At 38.9% G+C, this 19709-nt stretch overlaps 1 protein-coding gene across 2 annotated transcripts in view; it reads right to left on the reverse strand.

Moving 5' to 3' along the window:
• The window catches only part of znf385d (zinc finger protein 385D), an 80618-nt gene extending 61908 nt beyond the window's left edge, over positions 1-18710 (reverse strand). The window contains exons 1-2 of one of the 2 annotated variants that reach the window (XM_055211386.2): positions 18159-18710; positions 5032-5174 (exon numbers count right to left, since the gene is read on the reverse strand). In XM_055211386.2, coding sequence (XP_055067361.1) covers positions 5032-5174; positions 18159-18183 — 168 coding nt within the window. In that variant the 5' untranslated portion in view covers positions 18184-18710. The remainder of the gene's footprint in view (positions 1-5031; positions 5175-18158) is intronic. The other variant, XM_055211385.2, reaches the window with a different exon arrangement.
• Positions 18711-19709: the final 999 nt, after the last annotated feature.

Consider the following 19709-nt stretch of genomic DNA (forward strand, 5'->3'; position numbering starts at 1 on the left):
TAGGGGATCCCCAAAAGACTGTTTTGTGTGACTGTTGCGGTTTAAAGGAAAAAGAATAGATGGATTTGTTTAATTAGAGGATGTTTCTGCACACACGGTGACTCATTTCCTGATACACATTTAAAAGTGCATTTTTTAGGTTAGGGGGCTTTAAGCTAAAAAAGCATGAAAATGATCCCATATTTTAGTCACTCTCAAGTTTAAAAAAGTTTCCCTACAAAAACTATCGCTTCACCTTGGCAGACAATTAATAACTCTATGGATTCGTTTTTGATGGATGGGTTATTAGAGCTTTAGAAATTGGGCACTATCTAAATCCATTATAAAGCTAAAGGGCCTGGTATTATTTAATATAACTCTGATTGTGTTTGACTGAAAAAAGAAAACAATATACATCTAGGATAGCTTGAGGGTAAGTAAAATATGGGCTAATCTTTATTTTGGAGTGAACTATTCCTTTAAATTCAAATATCATACTGTAACTACTAAAAACTGGCAAGATCGTAAGAAACTCATTTCAAATTTCAGGTTTTGTCACTGATTTTGTCAACCAAATTGCTTATGAAGTTGTAATTATCGGTCCACAATTTTAGTTTATCAAAATCATTTTACAGCCTATGTCAGATCCGGATCATTGCAAATCTGTACAATTTTCAGGTAAAAGGAAACAACTAATAAAAAACAGAACCAGAAAAATGAACAACCCACAGTGCCAAAGTGACAGATGATCATTTGTAATGTGACCTCTGGCTGAAATGACCTCTCAACACTCGACTGTTCTTCTGATAAGCATTACTCTTCTTGATCTCTTTTATCTTCACACACTTAAAGGGCACCTATTATGTCTATTTTACAAGATGTAATATAAGTCTCAGGTGTGCCCAGAATGTGTCAGCTCCAAATACCCCACATTTATTATAGCATTTATTAGCATGTCCAAAATGCCTCAATTTGGGTGGGAGCACAAACGTGCTTCTTTCATGTGTACCTTTAAATGTAAATGAGCTTCAGCTCTTCACTCCCTGACCAAAAGACACATTAAGCATTTTCAGTTTAAATAGATGTGATTCATGTCTCACTATTGAGATATTGCGGACAGTGTACAACTCTCTGGGGGCGGAAACTATGGTAATGCAGGACAGTCTGTGGCCGTGGGCGGGGCTTTATCAGGGTGACATCACATTAACAAGAGAATCAAAACTGCTTCTCTAATTCGACTGCTTTGGTTTAATGGGGATTAAAAAAGAAGTGGGTGGATATTTTTTATTTTAGTGTGGTTGTGTTCACACATTTATGTCCAAACACTTTGTAAACATGGATTTTGCATAAAAGGTGTCCAGTAAAATCTCTCCTATGACAGTTTATGATTTTCATCAGCAAAGACTTTGGTGTGATCAGGACAAATCTAGCAGCCAAATTTTATTATAAGCACAACCCAGAGACTCGTAAATATGTGTACATGTTTACACAACACTACAACTTTTCAGGGTAAAGACATTTTCCTATTTCAACCAATTAGGACACTTTGGTTGTTTAATTGACAGCTATTCTGACTAATGAGATTTGGCAGCTGCTTACTGTATAAGTATTGCTTCTTATTTATTTGAAAATGTTTGTAAACACTGTTTTGTAAGCTGATTTCTATTGCTGCATCTGTGCATTTCAGAGTCCTGCATGTGTGGTACTTTGGAAAAACTTCCCACAATTCCAGCACTGTAAAATCCTTGTTAACATAGATCAGGGTTGGAAAATCCCTGCTGTCATAGTCTATAAGGTTTACGATTTAAATCCAGCAAATGTTTAACATGCCTCAGAGACCCAGCTATAGATCTGACCTCACTGTTTCTGCATAGCAAACATACACACTCACATAAACACATATGCAGCATACACACACAGCAAAACACAATCTCACTCCATCTGGAAGAGCTGAAGCAAACTCTGCTGTACTGTATAATACTCTTGTTTAAGCGCAGTGACCCACGGGACAAGTGAGCACTAGTGTTTCATACTGGATTGGGTTTGAGAACATCCTAAACAACATCCACTACTATTCCTGTAGCTCACTCATGGCACTAACAATAGACATACACAGATAAAATGTAAATATTGTGTGCATTGTAAGCCATTTTGGATGAAAGTTTGTGGCAAAATATTGTGGCAAAATATTTCTAAAACAGTAACAGTTCTCTTCTTACTGTAGCTTTGAGTTGCACATAATAACCTTCACTTTAGTGAGTAAATCCTCTGAACTGATTCTGAATGATAACTCTTGTGTTAAACTTCACAAATCAGCTCGTTAATATCAGGTGATTCATTATGTTTTAGACAGTGTACTGTTATGTACACCCCTCTTCAAAAGTTTAGGTGCATAATAAAGGCTCTTGAGTGAGCAGTAAGTGTAAGTTGTGTGTGTGTGTGTGTGTGTGTACCTGGTAATTATCACGTTGTGGGGACCAATTGTCCCCACAAAGATAGGAATACCAGTGTTTTTGTGACCTTGTGGGGACATTTTGATGTCCCCATGAGGAAACAAGCTTATAAATCAAACAGTGTTAGCGAGTGAGCACATATTGTAGACACACACAACCATGCCAAAAAAGTACCTTTAAGTAAGAGAGAATGAGTGAACGAGAGGGTGAGTGAGTGAGTGAGTGAATGGATAAGAGTGAGTGAGTGAGTGAGTGAGTGAGTGAGTGAGTGAGTGAGTGAGTGAGTGAGTGTGCGAGCAAGCAAGCGAGTGAGTGAGTGGATGGATGAGAGTGAGTGAGTGAACAAGCAAGTGAGTGAATGGATGAAAATAAATGAGTGAGTGAGTGAGTGAGTGAGCTAGCAAACGAGTGAGTGAGTGAGTGAGTGAGTGAGTGAGTGAGTGAGTGAGTGAGTGAGTGGATGGATGAGAGTGAGTGAGTGAGCAAGTAAGAAAGTGAGTGAATGGATGAGAAGGAGTGAGTGAATGAGTGAGTGAGTGAGTGAGTGAGTGAGTGAGCAAGCGAGCGAGTGAATGAATGAGTGAGTGAATGAGTGAGTGAATAGATGAGAATGAGTGAGTGAGTGAATGGATGGATGGATGAGAGTGAGTGAGTGAGTGAGTGAGTGAGTGAGTGAGTGAGTGAGTGGATGGATGAAAGTGAGTGAGCAAGCAGCAAGTGAGGGAATGGATGAGAATGAGTGAGTGAGTGAGCGAGCGAGCGAGTGGATGGATGAGAGTAAATGAGTGAGTAAGTGAGTGAGTGAGTGAGTGAGTGAGTGAGTCAATGGATGAGAGTGAGTGAGTGAGTGAGCAAGCAAGCAAGTGAGTGAATAAGTGAATGGATGAGAATGAGTGAGTGAGTGGGTAAGTGAGTGAGTGAGTGAGTGAATAAATGAGTGAGTGAATGAATGGATGAGAGTCGGTGAGTAAGTGATTAAGTGAGTGAGTGAGTGAATGAATGAATGAATGAATGAGTGAATGAATAAATGGATGAGAGTGAGTGAGTGAGTGAGTGAGTGAGTGAGTGAGTGAGTGAGTGAGTGAATGGATGGATGGAGTATGAGTGATCAAGTGAGTGAGTCAGTGAGTGAGCGAGTGAATAAGTGAGTGGGTGAGTAAGCCAGCGGGTGACTGAGAATGAGTGAGTGAGTGCAAGTGAGTGAGAATGAGTGAGTGAGTGAATGAGTTTACTGTTATTTGAGTGAGGGAGCAAATGAGTGAGTTAGTGAGCAAGTGAGAATGAGTGAGTGAGCGAGGCGAGCGAGTAACAATAAATGGGTGAGTGAAAAAGCAAGTGAGTGAGTGAGTATGCATGTGTGAGTGAGTAAGGGAGAGTTTTGGAGAGTGAGCAAGTAAGTGAGTGAGTGAGAATGAGAGAGAGAGAGAGAGAGAGAGAGAGAGAGGGAGAGTTAATCTAGTATCAGATATCTGGCTCCAGAGGATTCCCAATGCGTAACTTATTATTAAAGGAAAAGTCTGTTAAATACAGATTAGATTTCCAGAGCCAATGTCAGTCTGGCGACCATCACTGCCATCACATCTCTGTGTGTGTGTGTGTGCGTGCGCACACGAGTGTGTGTGTGTGTGCGTGTGTATGTGTGTGTCTAAACTCTTTTGTGATGCAGACTTTGCCTCTCTGGTCCACACACAGCATGTTTGAATGTTCAGCCAGTTCTGTTGTCATTCCAGCATCACAGCGTCTTCACACTCTGTGTCTGTGTCTTTTATAGACATGCAGAAATAATCTAAAAGCTTTCCATCTGTTGACAGCACAAGCAGTGAATGCAGATGAGCGATAAAAAGCCATAACAGTGTCATACAAAAATGAATATCTTACAGGTTGCTCTTTTATAACTTAACACAGATTTAATGGTCTTAGTTACACTTCCTTTAACTATTAACTTTGCCTCAGATGTTTCAAAAACTTCTTTACATTTATGCATTTGGTAGACACTTTTATTCAAAGTGAGTTTTAAAGTGCATTAAATGTATACATATCTGTTCCCTGGGGCTAGAACCCATTACCTTTTGCACTGCTAATGCAATGCTATATCAGTTGAGCTACAAGAACACCAAAAAGAAAGGAAATGAGACAACTGTTGAGTAAGAGTATGACGCAATACAATTCATGTGAAAGCAAAGCTCGGATCACTCAACCTGACAGACAGATGTGGTATATAATCTTAGCCTGTCTAAAAGAAACAACTGATAAATTAAAGAAATCGCCTGTGTAATATTTTTAATATGAGGTTAGATTTGCAAAATCTCCATCAAATGAGTCACTGCGACTCTGTTTTACCCCAACTTAATGTGAAGTTAATACAAACAGCTGTTTCACACAGAGTTCATCACCTAATCTGACTATGACAACAGCTGCTTCTATAACAAAATGGTCATCCAAATCCTTTCACTCTGAAGAGTCCCAGAACAACCAACCAGATGATAATGATCATAAATGACATCCTCTTTAAACCACCATAGACAGTGTGTGTAACCAGCAGCAGAAGCTTATTATCACCTCAGTCACAGTGTCTGTATACTGTACGTGTGAGACTTACAGAGCTGAAGCCAGTCATCAGACCCAGTGTTGAACCGTTGTCCAGTGGGAAGGAAAGGAATTGTTTCATGCCCAGAGAAGATGTCACGGTGGGCAGAGGAGCTCGTAGCAGCGCTGGCACCAGACCGCTCTGGCAAGCGTTACCTGAGGATGAAAAAATGAAGGAACTGTCACACATGGAACTTGAACACACTGCATTCCAACTATACACACACCCTGAACAGCATGTTTATTAATGAAATATCTTCTGGTTAATTTGATCAAGCTTTTAGCTGAGAATGCAATATACCATATTAAAATGTATTGCCCTGTACCTTTTACTGGCAGTATAGTGCTAGCAACACCAGGGTCATAGGTTTTAAATCTCAGGAATCCCATGGCATGCCGCAAATAAATACTGCTGAAAATGTTTTAAATATATGCTAAATATATTTTGCAGAAAGTAAAGCTTAATTACATACATTTTTGAATTTGAAAATGCACACCCCTAAAGGATTATTAGGAACACCATACTAATACTGTGTTTGACCCCCTTTCGGCTTCAGAGCTGCCTTAATTCTATGTGGCATTGATTCAACAAGGTGCTGAAAGCATTCTTTAGAAATGTTGGCCCATATTGATAGGATAGCATCTTGCAGTTGATGGAGATTTGTGGGATGCACATCCAGGGCACGAAGCTCCTGTTCCACCACATCCCAAAGATGCTCTATTGGGTTGAGATCTGGTGACTGTGGGGGCCTTTTTAGTACAGTGAACTGAACTCATTGTCATGTTCAAGAAACCAATTTGAAATGATTCAAGCTTTGTGACATGGTGCATTATCCTGCCATCAGAGGATGGGTACATGGTGGTCAAAAAGGGATGAACATGGTCAGAAACAATGCTCAGGTAGGCCGTGGCATTTAAACAATGCCCAATTGGCACTAAGGGGCATAAAGTGTGCCAAGAAAACATCCCCCACACCATTACACCACCACCAGCAGCCTGCACAGTGGTAACAAGGCATGATGGATCCATGTTCTCATTCTGTTTACGCCAAATTCCGACTCTAACATCTGAATGTCTTAAAAGAAATCGAGACTCATCAGACCAGGCAACATTTTTCCAGTCTTCAACTGTCCAATTTTGGTGAGCTCGTGCAAATTGTAGCCTCTTTTTCCTATTTGTAGTGGAGATGAGTGGTACCTGGTGGGGTCTTCTGCTCTTGTAGCCCATCCGCTTCAAGGTTGTGTGTGTTGTGGCTTCACAAATGCTTTGCTGCATACCTCGGTTGTAACGAGTGGTTATTTAAGTCAAAGTTGCTCTTCTATCAGCTTGAATCAGTCGCCCTGGCACCATCAACAATGTTACGCTCAAAATTGCTTTAATCACCTTTCTTTCCCATTTTGACATTCAGAACAAAATTATAAATGCAACACTTTTGTTTTTGTCCCCATTTTTATGAGCTAAACTCAAAAATCAAAGGCCTTGTCCACAAGGAGACAGGTATTTTTATAACCGTGACTTTTTTTTACGCGGTTCGGCCGTTCGTCCAAATGGAAACGCAGTATCAGGTCACTGAAACCGAACATTTTTGAAAACCTCTGCCAGGGTGAGGATTTTTAGAAACGCCGGTTGCAATGTTGTTGTGTAGACAGTAAAACTGGGGGTTTTGCTTCTGATCAAGGCTTCTGATTGGCCAACGTGGCTTTACGATTAGGGTTATATCACCGCCTGCTGGTGTGGCATGCTCTTGACAGCGCGTGATAGCGTGTTTTTGCGTTTTCCTGTTGGCAGAGATTTCTTTTAAACCGAGCATGTGTGGATGGGATTTTTTATAAGGAAGAGAAAAAACTTTCGTATATAAATACCCGTGTCCGTGTGGACTAGGCCTAAGACTTTTTCTATGTACACAAAGGGCCTATTTCCTCAAATATTGTTCACAAATCTGTCTAAATCTGTGTTAGTGAGCACTTCTTTGCCTTTGTAAAGATGTAAATTAGACAGCATGATTATTGCACGGGTGTGCCTTAGGCTGGCGACAATAAAAGGCCATTCTAAAATGTGCAGTTTCACTGTATTGGGGGGTTCGAAAAGTAGTCAGTATCTGGTATTACTCAGTGAAACACATCTCCTTCACATAGAGTTGATCAGGTTGTAGATTTGAACCTTTTTAAACTTTTTAGGTGTGCAGGTTTGTAACATACAATGTTGTTTTTTCAATGCAACATGAATATAAACATATATCTTTTGCCGTGTGGGATATGTACATCCATCATTACAGCTTGCTTTGGATAAAAGCATCTGGCATGAATGTAAACAGATTTTCTCATAAAATCAGCCTAGAAGATGTGAAAATATTCAACAGATTTCATCTGGGTCTGGTTATGCACTGACAGGGAGAGCAGGTCTGAACGTTTTCAACCTTAAAAGTTTTTTGTACATTAACCTGCTTGCTTACGCCTGTACTTACCAAATTAATAAATAACAGGTCATGAAATATTGATGAGAGTAATTTTATATGAGAAGAAAGAGAACGCTGAGTAATACCAGATGCATAAAACTGTCGCAGCTATACAGGAAATCTGTTGCTCGGGAACAATCGGTTATTCAATTCAATTAAAATTCCAATGTCATGAGCATCGATTCAAAGCAGCATTTCAAAAAAGGGCAATGTTTTACTTTTGATTTGTTCTTTTCGAGAAAAAACTGTGATTAATAAAAAATAAATGTAATTCAGGTACGTATATAAGAGTTTTCAAACCCTTACAAATGTACAAAAAAATATTTGCTATACGTTTATGGTGTTTTTGGAACCATCCCATCAAAAATGTACAGAAGCCCTGAAATCATTATTTTTTAATACCTATTTCAGTTTGAAAACGCCCCAAAATTGGGAAATGCCTCTTTTTGTTCTGCAGTGACCCCCCTTTCAGTTTTGTGGAGTCTTGCTCACTTTTGGGTACAAATTTGTCAAAATATAGATAAGTAGACACACACACACACACAAACACACACACACACACACAATACAGATTAACTGATGTGCTATAGCAACAACATGACACAAAGTATTTTCTTCATGTTTGCTCGATATAACTGAAAGAACTCTGTTACAATGTTGCCAATAACAAAATGTGTAATGTGCAAAACACACCAGTACTGTTACACATCCAGAAACATCTCTGACCTGTTGAAATGAAGGTACGCACGTTAGTCATGAAATCATTTCAACCAAAAATAATCATCTGGAACAATTTCATGCACAAGCCAAAATGATTTACCACAAGCTGCAAGCTTGACATAATGACTTTCATACGATATTCCTCAAAACTATCTGGCCTGCCACTCACTTGTAACCCAAAACCGTACATCCCTAGTAATAGTGATGGGGACGAGACCGCCTATGCCGCCTATGCCAAGTTCGAGTCAAGACCAAGTCTTTGAAGGGTCAAGACCGAGTCGACACCGAGTCAGTTGGTTTTCAAATAGAGTCAAGTCCGAGTCAAGACCGAGTCTTTGAGGAAGCAAGTCCGAGTCGAGACAAAGACCATAAAAACATGTCAGTTTTCATATTAATGATTTAATATTAACCTAGTTAATAATTAACAGTTAGGTCTACAGACTAAGCAAGATTGGGAATTGTTTAGAGGAGCAGTCTTAACGTCTTAATATGGACTATGCTTTTACTATCATTAAAAAATCCCTACCACATGAATCATCTTCTGCCTATTTTTCTAGAGATAAATAAATGGCTCTGATGGCAGTATCTTTGCATTTCACCATGGGATGTCATTTTCAAACAATGCCTGTCAACATTGCATTTTATTATTATTGTTATGTGTTGTGTGTTTTTTATATGAACATAAAAAAATTTGTTGGTCTTGAGGACTCTGTCTGAAATTACGAGTCCTTCTCCTCTCACTGTGGTCCAAGACCGAGTCAAGACTAAGTCTTTGAAGGAACAAGTCCGAGACGAGTACTACATCACTACCTAGTAATATAAATACTTCTGCACATACTAGATGAAGAGACAGGATTAACCGTGATAGTGACACCAAAACTGCAGACCGAGCAGGACAGATAAAAACAAGTAACGGAAAGCAAAAGTAAATGGTTTGTTTTATTATAGTGTGATTGTTTGAAAAGCACCTCCAAGAAGAAGAAACAGCTTTTCATATCCAAACGGACACAAAAGCAGAGAAGAAAATTGAATGAGAAATGCAAAGAATTTGATCCCACGGGAATACATGGACTGCTCAGAGATTTCTCTTTCAGGACTTGTGAGATGTGATCAACTTCTCATTTGTGTTTTTTTTGTTAAGAATCATCTAACATGTTTCTTCTAAAAGGCAGACAGAGAGGCAGATTGTGGCAAACTCGTGAGGAAAGGCATAATACTTCGGTTGTCTTTATCCCTGAAGAACATCTGAGAGGCAGATGAGAAGAAATGTCTCTATTTGATCTTATTTCTGCCTAAAACAAACAGTTGAGATATTAAAGACATCTTTGTTATTTTTTATGTCTGTGCACCAGCTTGAAACGGATTATGAACGATATTAATTCTAGTCATTCAGGTCCTTTGAGATGAGAAATAAAAAACACACCCTAGCTCTCTGAATTCATGCCGCATGCCTTTCTGCAAGTGGAAGCACGTCCGTGTTTGACAAAAGCACGTCAACTAGACCTTCACGTCCACAACTGACTGTGACACGTCAGATGACATCACTATTAAAGAATGCTGTCACGGATCCAGACGTTGGACAAGAAAACCGAATTAAACATGTGAGCGAAACCGCACGCTGAGTGACAGCAAAAAACTGCAGCCGAGCATTCGCCAATCTCCCGGCGTTAACCAGGGGCCGTCCACAGAACAAAGCATCTGCGTTTTGTCTCATTGAGCTTTGAAAAGCCTTACGACATTTAATAATTATGTGTGCGCATAAAACAACACTGAAAAATCTAGACAAAGAACATTTCAAGCAAACAGCCAAAACATCAGCGCTGGACACATGAGGTTTGGGTTTAAGGGAACAGGACTTGTTAGGTTGATGGGAACATTTCGATTATTTTAAGGCTTTTTGACACTGAGCCTGTTACACGAGAAGGCACAAGGTTTACTTTAAAGGTTTTGTATTAGGTTTCAAAAAACTATAATGTGGAAAATGTCCAAAAAATGTTCCTGCATTCGGTCATTGTTTTGTTTTTGGTGAGCTGTATTATCACCTCTCTGTCGTTTACTGAGACCAGCTCTCTTTCTCTTTCAAGTGCTGAAGACAATGTTTAACACATCTAAAGACCCATTTAAAATCACTTTGATCACAGACAGCCCTATTAGGATTAACATACCACACCAAAACTTAAAAGTCTAGATGTTACTGCATAACACTCTTAGAAATGAAGGTGCTAAAAAGGGATCCTTAAAGCAATGCCAAAGAAAAACCATTTTTGGTTATCCACAGAACCTTTCAGTCGAAAATTATTTCCTTTTATCTATCATTAATTTGTAACTATGTCAACTAACTCTCATTAGAGCATTAGTAGACTGTTATGGAAAGGTTTAGGGTTAGTGAAATAAGTTGACATGTAGTTGCAAAGATACTTGTATTCAATTGAATGTTTGTTGAGGAATCATCACAATAAAACATTAGCAGATATTAAGCAAACATTCTTCTAAGGGTCCGATCACACCAAACGTGTTTATGACAATTGCAGGTGCCTTTTTTGAAGGATTTTATATGGGTAGTGAGTTTAATGGGCGCTTGCGTTTTTTTGTCTCCTGTCACAGCACGCGTATTTGAAGGAGCGCTGAGAGTGGAAAAGCGCCCGAAGTCATCCGCGTTCTTCCGTTGACCAATCTAATGATGGAAAGACAGGCCTTTCGTTGTGATGACAAAAGTTTACAATTGACTTCTTTCTCCTGTATGTTTGATTGTGCACCTCTCACCTTTGATCAAGGTCAGAGCAAGCATCCTCTTTTTAAGGCTATGTCCACACGAAGCCGGTGCATTCCCTATCTGATCATTTTTTCCTTGCTCTAAAAAAATAATCCGTAAACACGAAACCACTGAAACCGACTGAAAGCGGTGTAGTATATATGCCGGACCAGTATGGGGCGCTGTAATTCTGCCACAGATATACACTATACACGGAGAAGAAGACTTTGAGCATGCGCATAACCAACGTATAGTGTTGTCCATTATTGCTTGTTGGTCACCACAATTGCATAGAAGCAATAGATATTGCTGTAATAAAGCTAGTAGGCTTTAGTAGCTTCTGTAGCACGAACACAATCACGTAGTCCGCCGTTATTGTTGTTGCTGTTACGTGTGACGCTTCCGACGCGTGATGTGATGACGTTTTCGCTTTACAAAATATACAGATTGGCTGTACACACGAAACCGCAAGGGTGTCGGTTTCAGATTTATCCACTTTAGGACCCGGTTTCAAAAAATAGCGGATTCAGTCTCCCAAAAGGCTGGATCCGTGTGGATGAAACGCCAATACGATAACAAATTTATACGTATACAGTGATATGCGTCTCCGTGTGGACAGCCCCTAAGTTTCTAATAGTATGACAGTTAACAGCAAAAGAGCACTCACACTTCAATGTTTGATTGACAAGACAGCCTCCTTGGTTGCATAGCAATATAAAATATTGCTCTTTTTTAAAGTGACCAAAGAAAGGCATTGCGGTACGCCTTGCGTTTTCAAGCGTTTAAAATGCGTTTGGTGTGATTGGCCCCTAATACTTTAAGTGAAAGTGACGTATGACCAACGTGGTAATCCACTTGGAATATGACCTCTGAATTTAACCCATTCAGTGAGTCGTGAACACACGCACACCTGGAGCAGTGGCCAGCTATACCTACAGCATCTGGGGAGATATGGGGAACAGGTGCCTTGCTCAAGGGCACCTCAGTTGCAATCTGTCGGTCGTAAGACTCGAACTGGCAACTATCGGGTTATAAGCCCGACTCTCTAACTATTACGCCACATGGCCCAATGACTGACAAGAAGTTGCAAAGTTACTTTGTAAAACTCATTTTTTAAACTGTAGATGAAATATTAAACCATCCCAGAAAACAATAGACTCTGATATCTGCATCTCCATTTTACCTCCGGTGCGGATCCGGCCTGGTGCGGAGTCTATTGCTATCTAGAGTGCATTTAAACTATGGCTGTCAATCGATAAAATGTTTAATCTAGATGAATCACATGATTGTCATGAGTTTACTTGTGATTAATTGCACATTTTTATCTGCTCTATATTTACCTTCATTTAACACTTTTTAATACTCTAATCAAGATGGGCGTAGACAAATATTGATGCTTTATGCAAATGTTTATTATTAGTGAAAGAGTAAAGTGAAAGAGTAAAGTTACTTTGGAGAAAATTGAGTAGTTACCGTCCAGAAGCGGCATGATCCTGCCGATCGTCGCATAAGTTCCCATTTCGTCGATATAGTGACGCATAGGGGCACCCTTCGCGTCTTCATACTGACACTGAAGGCGTTTGAACATGCTTCAGATTTTGACGCCTTGGGGAGTGAGAATGGGTTGTTAATGTTTACTGTTGGGACTTTGTTAAGACACCGGAGTAAACATGGGAGGAACTGCCTTCATACATCAACTAAAAATCACACCAGCTGGTTAAACAACATTAAAAAAGAAACCTCTAGCATCATTACTATAAAGATGCCATTTAGTAATCTGTTTTATGAGATCCTGCCTGTGAAAACCATGCTAAAGTGTCAAAATCAATATAATGAGCTTCAAAGTTTGTTTCAGCCATTCATTTCACATTGATTTCAATCTTTGACATGATCTTACTCAGTCAATATTAAAAGATATCAAGGTTATGTTTTCACAGAATGTTCTTCTTTACATAATGTAAGATGATTTTATGCAGAAACAGTAAATCTCACAAACAGGGTCACATATATTTATTGAATGTTTCTATTTTAACAAAACACTCAACAAGCAGTCATAATCAGCACATTTCCTTAGTTCACCTAAAAATCAATGGGTTGCGAAAAACATTTGTAGATGTGATTTAGATTAAATATTCATTGGAGACACTAAAACGTCTTTTTAGAAGATTTCAGTGTGGTCCTGTATCCCCGAATGAACTTTGACCTCTTTTTAACCCACCAGCTGTGATTCTCACCCACAGTAAAAACCTCACTAAAACACAGCTGTCACAGCTGAATGAAGAAAAGTGTGTGCGCAGGAATTCTGCCTGTAGCATCATCTCCATCACTCGCTTCAGATGTGCCCATCATCTTAAAACATCTCTCGCTGCTCTGAGCTGTGCTGACGGAGAGAAAAAATCATGTCTGCTGGACAAGACGGCACGTAAATAATTAATGGACGTCCGCTCTGTTTGCCTGTCCATCTGAATCTTCCAGACTTGATTCAGTCTGCTTTCCCTGATTGTGTTTTTATAACCCTGTCACACATTTACACTCACTGTACAGAGAGCCATGAACTTTCATTTACACTCCAAACAAATCGCTTTTACTGAAAAATATGAAGGGTTGGTGTTGAATTTCACTTAAACGTGTTTATAAAAACATATTTTGTTATCGCTTTAGATTACAGCCCAGAAAGTACTGTGTAAGTACAGCGAATTTACAGCGTATGTTTCTGTAATTATAGTATACTTACAAAGTATGTACGTGTAATTATAAGGGAACAATTTATAATATTTGGGTAACAAAGGTGTAACAACCAAAAAAAATACAAATAATAAATGCAGTAAGTATTTTATAACTAAGGGCTAACTATTTTAATATTACATGGTATGTATGACTTATATGCTAAAAAAATTATTTATACAGTAAGTAATTCATAACTTCGGACTAACGATTCAAATATTAGGCCTACATGATATGGTGTAGGCTACATGCAAAACAATCTTATGTTTGAGAGTAATTTAGTGAGAACACACACATTCACTGAATTGGCTTGATCACACTCCTCTCCACATATAGCTGGTGCGTGGTGATCGCACTGGCGTCATACCATGGCTGCTTTCACATGGATTCTGCAAACTGTGGGTCTTCATTCAACCATAGTCATACACCACATATATTTCTGGAATAATATATGTAGGCTATTAAAATATATTTAGGCATATGCTAAGTATTCACGTAGTTACAGAGTAAATACAGCATCTGCGGGCTGTAAATTAAAGTGGCACTTGTTACCCCCTTTTTTCACATAGTTAAAGAGTAAATACAACATCTGTCGGCTGTAAATTAAAGTGGCACTTGTTACCCCTTTGTTCCCAAAATATTATAAATTGTTCCCTTAAAATTACACGTATGCACTTTATAAGCACACTATAATCACAGAAATGTACGCTGCAAATTCGCAGTACTTACGCAGTACTTTACAGCATATATTACTTGTATCTTTCCAGGTTGTTACCCCTTTATTCCCCAAATATTATAAATTGTTCCCTTATAATTACACATACGTACTTCATAAGTAAACTATATTTACAGAAACATACGCTGTAAATTCGCTGTACCTACCCAGTACTTTCTGGGCTGTAATCTAAAGCGTTACCGTAATATCCATCCATGGGATTTACGCCTAATGCGTAAGCAAAGGTTCATCCACAGATTTCATAAATATATGTAAATACATAAATATATGTAATCTGTGAAAGGCGTAGGACCAAAAAATGTTCAACAAATCATTGAACTCGGACTGAATGCAATAATTGGACGCATGCAATTTTTGCTCCTCTTCTGTGAACGTTTTTTGCATGCACCCTGTAAAGGGTCTGAAAGGGTCGTTGCAGTGTTTCTTTTGGAAAGGTAGGTACGCAATATGTTTCTATTTAGATGAATTCATGTAGTTCGTGTTCATTTACGAATTAGCGTAACTATATTTCTGTTTTTAAATTAAATTACAAGCAAACTACTACGTCTATACACCCGAAAACGTGCTGTTAATTCCGTAATTTAAAACAGTTGTTTATGTTGGTTATTTTGGTGATGTTATTCACTTTGTACTGCAAAGTTTTCTCACTGGTGAATGAGACATCAGTGGGCTTCTGGTCTGTGCATGTTTATGTGTTTTGGACGAGGCGTGGGTTTAGGGGGCCATTCGTGCCAGTTTCGCCGGTCACGTCCCAAACAGGATTTCGGGTGCGTTCTCCGGAAGTCGCGTTGCTCGACCGCATACGTCATCGAGGTTCTCACATTTAGTTAAATACTTTAACTAAAAATCATGTTCGGGACTTGTCCGGCGACACTGGCACGAATGGCCACCCTACGTGGGTTCGTGACTTCAGTGCTAGTAGGCTTAAGTTAGCATTTTTCAAAATCAGATACCCTGTCTTTAAGGTGACCTAACAAAAACACAAGTTACAAATTCTCTAGAATGCCTTGCCCCATTGACTTATATTGAACTATAAATAAATACTACCAATACCAAATTTCTGTGCCTATACTGATATTCGATGACACTTAGAATGACATCTACTGATACCGATAGATAGTGATAGTTTTGTTTTTTACTCCTTGTTTCAAGTTTTTATTATGTCGTAAAATTTTATTCTTAGTTCTTATGCGATTTTAACCCCTTTAATTGCCAAGATATAATCTGCTGATCATCGGCTGTTTAAACAATGATGATAATAGGCATAGAGTTGTTTTAAGACCAACCTGATCTCACAAAAATCTGTGTTATAGTCATGGAAAATGTTATCACTTTATCCGTGACCATGTCACAGATTTCAGCTTTTTTCCGTGACGGGACCACGGATGTCTTTTCCGTGTCAGTCCCACAGATTTCTCGTGTCATTTTCTGTTTTGTTTTCTCAGAGTTTTTTCCTATTTTCTTACCATTGTCGCTTGGGAGTGACACGGAAAAGACACCCGTGGTAAAATAAAGTGATCCAATTTTTTATGAGATCATGTTGTCGCAAAATGACACAAAATTTATGGAAGGAGATTATTTTAAATATTGATTTACTAATGTTTGTGCGTGTGATATTACTGATATTTGTGCCATTATTTAACGGCGAGAAAAGCATGTCTAAATTCATTTTGCGCTCAAAATGGCTGCAATTATTGCTAATAGGAGAGGCATCAGAGAGCGTGTGGTACAAGGCAGAGGATTGTTTTAACATGTATCAGTTTATTGTGAATGCCAGAGGAACATATTATTCAAATATATTGTTTGCCAAACATTTCAAAACTTCTTGTTAACCTTTATTTTTTGTCCTCCGGTTCCTTTCAGTGTACTATGGCTTTGTTAGCTGAGATTTTACACCCCAGTTTTCAGCTGTGATGTCTGTGGTGCTGATCTCAAGCGCATCAGGCATTAGTGGATCACTTCCACCTGCAGGAGCATCAGCTGTGCTTATTTTCGACCCTGAACTAATTTGCGCTGCTCTCGGTAGACTGCGTTGGTCATCATGGAAATCAGCTGTTGCGCCGATGCTATTTAATTTTAGTAAATAACTGCATATATTAAAACTCCCATTGCGTTTTTTTAGAATTGCGCTTTCGGGCTAATTTGCCCCATTTAGTAGCATAGTTAAAACCAGACCATTCTCAATAGTAACTGAGTTATAGTCTGGCAAAGCTTCATAGACAAATCATTTCCAAAGGAGCGTCACCAAAGGACGTCTCTCAAATGCCTCTGTGTCCAATTGGATAGACCTAAAACCAATCACAGCGATGAAGGAGATGACGTATGCAGAGCTATATCAGACTTTTTCCGGATCCAGTTGGTAAGACAGTGATAACATCTTTTTTTAGATATGAAGGCTTCGAAAGAAAAAGTTTAAATTGCTTAAAACAGACACGATAGCTGATTCGAACGAGTGATGTTCCACGGCGGCATCCATCTTTGTAATGTACAAAATCTGCTTCACCGTGGCTGGGCTGTCGCCATCGTGTAAAGCCTGCCCCAACGTTTCTAATTGGTGCCGCGATTTTTCGGCATTAGAAATTAGCTTGAATGGCCTCTTTGCCAGACTACTTGCAGAGCAAATCTAAATTTGCCGGAAGTTGTCTGGGTCAGTAAATCTGACCCTAAATCTGCATTTACGTGTGAGTGCTCAGCCATAAATAAATGATAATTCCTACCCTAAAGGTATAGTGTATAAACATGGTAAATGTGTGGAGTGTAGTTTACTGTACATGACAAAGTGGCTCAGTACCAAAATCTTGACTGTACTGCCTGCAGTCATACAAATACCTTGACATGAACCGAACAGGAGACACAACACTACACCAAAACTCGAATACAGTTCATCAACAAGCATGCTTCAGTAAGAAGGACACATTTAGAAGTTTGCAATAGATTTTACATCCAAAGCGTACCTATGATGTATGTCTAGGTTTTGAACAGGTTTTATATCATACAGCACTGAATGGCTCAAATCTAAACATAACCACATGCAGACCTCACAAGCTGCCTCTGATACAACACTCAAAAGTTACAAAGAAATGAAATATAACAGAGCAGCTCTGCAGAACATAAAAAATAATAATAATGTATAGATATCTAACAATTTAGAAATGATCGGATGCTGCCAGTGTAGACATGGAAGAATTAAGTTTTACATCAAAGGTACGATAAGACAAGATAAGACATCACTGTGACACGATGTACTCCATTATTGCAAACAATAAACTTTTCTGAACTGTAAAACACTCATCTAAAGAATATAACAATAACTTTATCAGACTGCAGGTGACACATCAGACTAGACCAGCTTCCCATCACGAGAGACATATTTCCCGTTCCTCCGCAAATGAGCCGTTCAGCGGGAAGCTTCATTTTCAGATAACACGCTGAGACACCGCACAACATGTTTCCTAAAACCCTCTAATCCCTTTCAGCTGTAACACAAGAAGATTTCAAGCTCTTTCCCCGCAAGCCACATTTCTGCTTCTGTCCCCAGTTGCAGAAAATCAGGTGTCTGTTCTGTCCTCTCTCCTCCTGATGTGTTTGGAGGAAAAACCTCTACAGTATGAACCCAAATCCCCAGAGTTTCAAAGTACAAACCAAGCGTGAAACTTCAAGCACCCAGCACTGTTTTAGGGAGCGAGTAGATTCTCCATCTCTCCTTTTGGAGCTCCAGGACAGAAGATAATATAGATTAAAGCTTTGACTTACCAATAAACATGCTCTCCATGATCATCAGACGTCCAGATGTGTGGCGTCCCTGCACACCAGTGATGTTAAGAGTGAATCCATCTCATCTGTGTGGGAATGTGAAACTGCCACAACACGTCTCTAATGATCTTTCTTTTTCAGTGTAGTTTTCTTTCAATTTTTCTTTCAAACACTCTCTCTCCCTCTCTATCTTGTCTAATGTTCAGCTGTGTCTCTGAGCGAGATGTTTTCTCTCCAGCTGTAATGTGAGTCTGTGTTTAAAGAGCTCTTGCACCGGTGCAGATATCAGCATCTCTGGCGCGAGACGAGCCGCGACTGCTCATATGTTCTGTCTGAGTGTTTCTCAGACACAGCGCCCTCTCTCTCTCTCTCTCTCTCTCTTATCTCGTCCTGTTTCTACACCTCCCCCTTACTTCACTCTCTCTATTTTTTTCTCTAATCTCTCTCTCTCTCTTCTAATCTCTGTCTGGTTCTTCACCGTACCCTGACTTTCTTTTCTCTCTCCCTTTCCTCTCTAATCATTCTCCCTCTCCTCTAATCTCTCTCTTTCTCCTTCAAATATTTTTTTTTTCAATTTAAGTGTGCTTTATTGGCATGAATATGACAAAAACTGTACACAGCCCCCTTTGAGCTCTCTCTCTCTCTCTCTCTCTCTCTCTCTCTCTCTCTCTCTCTCTGTCTGCGGTCATCTGAGGACGTTCCTCAACATTTTTCATTGTACTTTATTTACCTGTAAGAAAACATCATTAATGTCTTCTGTGGTATTGCAGGTGGTTGCCGTTGATTGGTTTAAGTCTTACCAATGCTGGTTGTTAGGATGTTCTGGGTTATTGCTAGAAGTTTGCAAACTTTAAATCCTACGGATAAGCAATAGTCATGCTGGCCTTTACAAAATCACCATTAATGTATTTTAAAGGATTAGTCAATTTTCTTAAAAGAAAAATCCAGATAATTTACTCACCACCATGTCATCCAAAATGTTGATGTCTTTCTTTGTTCAGTCGAGAAGAAATTATGTTTTTTGAAGAAAACATTGCAGAATTTTTCTAATTTTAATGGACTTTAATAGAACCCAACATTTAATACTTAACTCAACAATTAACAGTTTTTTTCAACGGAGTTTCAAAGGACTATAAACAATCCCAAACGAGGCATAAGGGTCTTATCTAGCGAAACGATTGTCATTTTTGACAATAAAAATAACAAATATACACTTTTAAAGCACTGCAATGTTTTCTTCAAAAAACATAATTTCTTCTCGACTGAACAAAGAAAGACATCAACATTTTGGATGACATGGTGGTGAGTAAATTATCTGGATTGTTATTTTAAGAAAATGGACTAATCCTTTAATATAAATGGAAATCAGATGCAAAACCCTTTAAGTGCATCTGGTATTTTTTCTTGAAATTCTGATTTTTTTATCAGGCTTTATTGTTTAGGTTCAGCCCTTTCACTTTAACCTTTACGTGGACATCACAATATTTTTGGTTGTTTGCACTTTAATACTTAAAGGGACTGTAAGTAGGAGTTTAATTGTTTTATTAATCA

This window comes from Misgurnus anguillicaudatus, chromosome 10, assembly GCF_027580225.2.
Source record: "Misgurnus anguillicaudatus chromosome 10, ASM2758022v2, whole genome shotgun sequence".
NCBI classification, from domain to species: domain Eukaryota; kingdom Metazoa; phylum Chordata; class Actinopteri; order Cypriniformes; family Cobitidae; genus Misgurnus; species Misgurnus anguillicaudatus.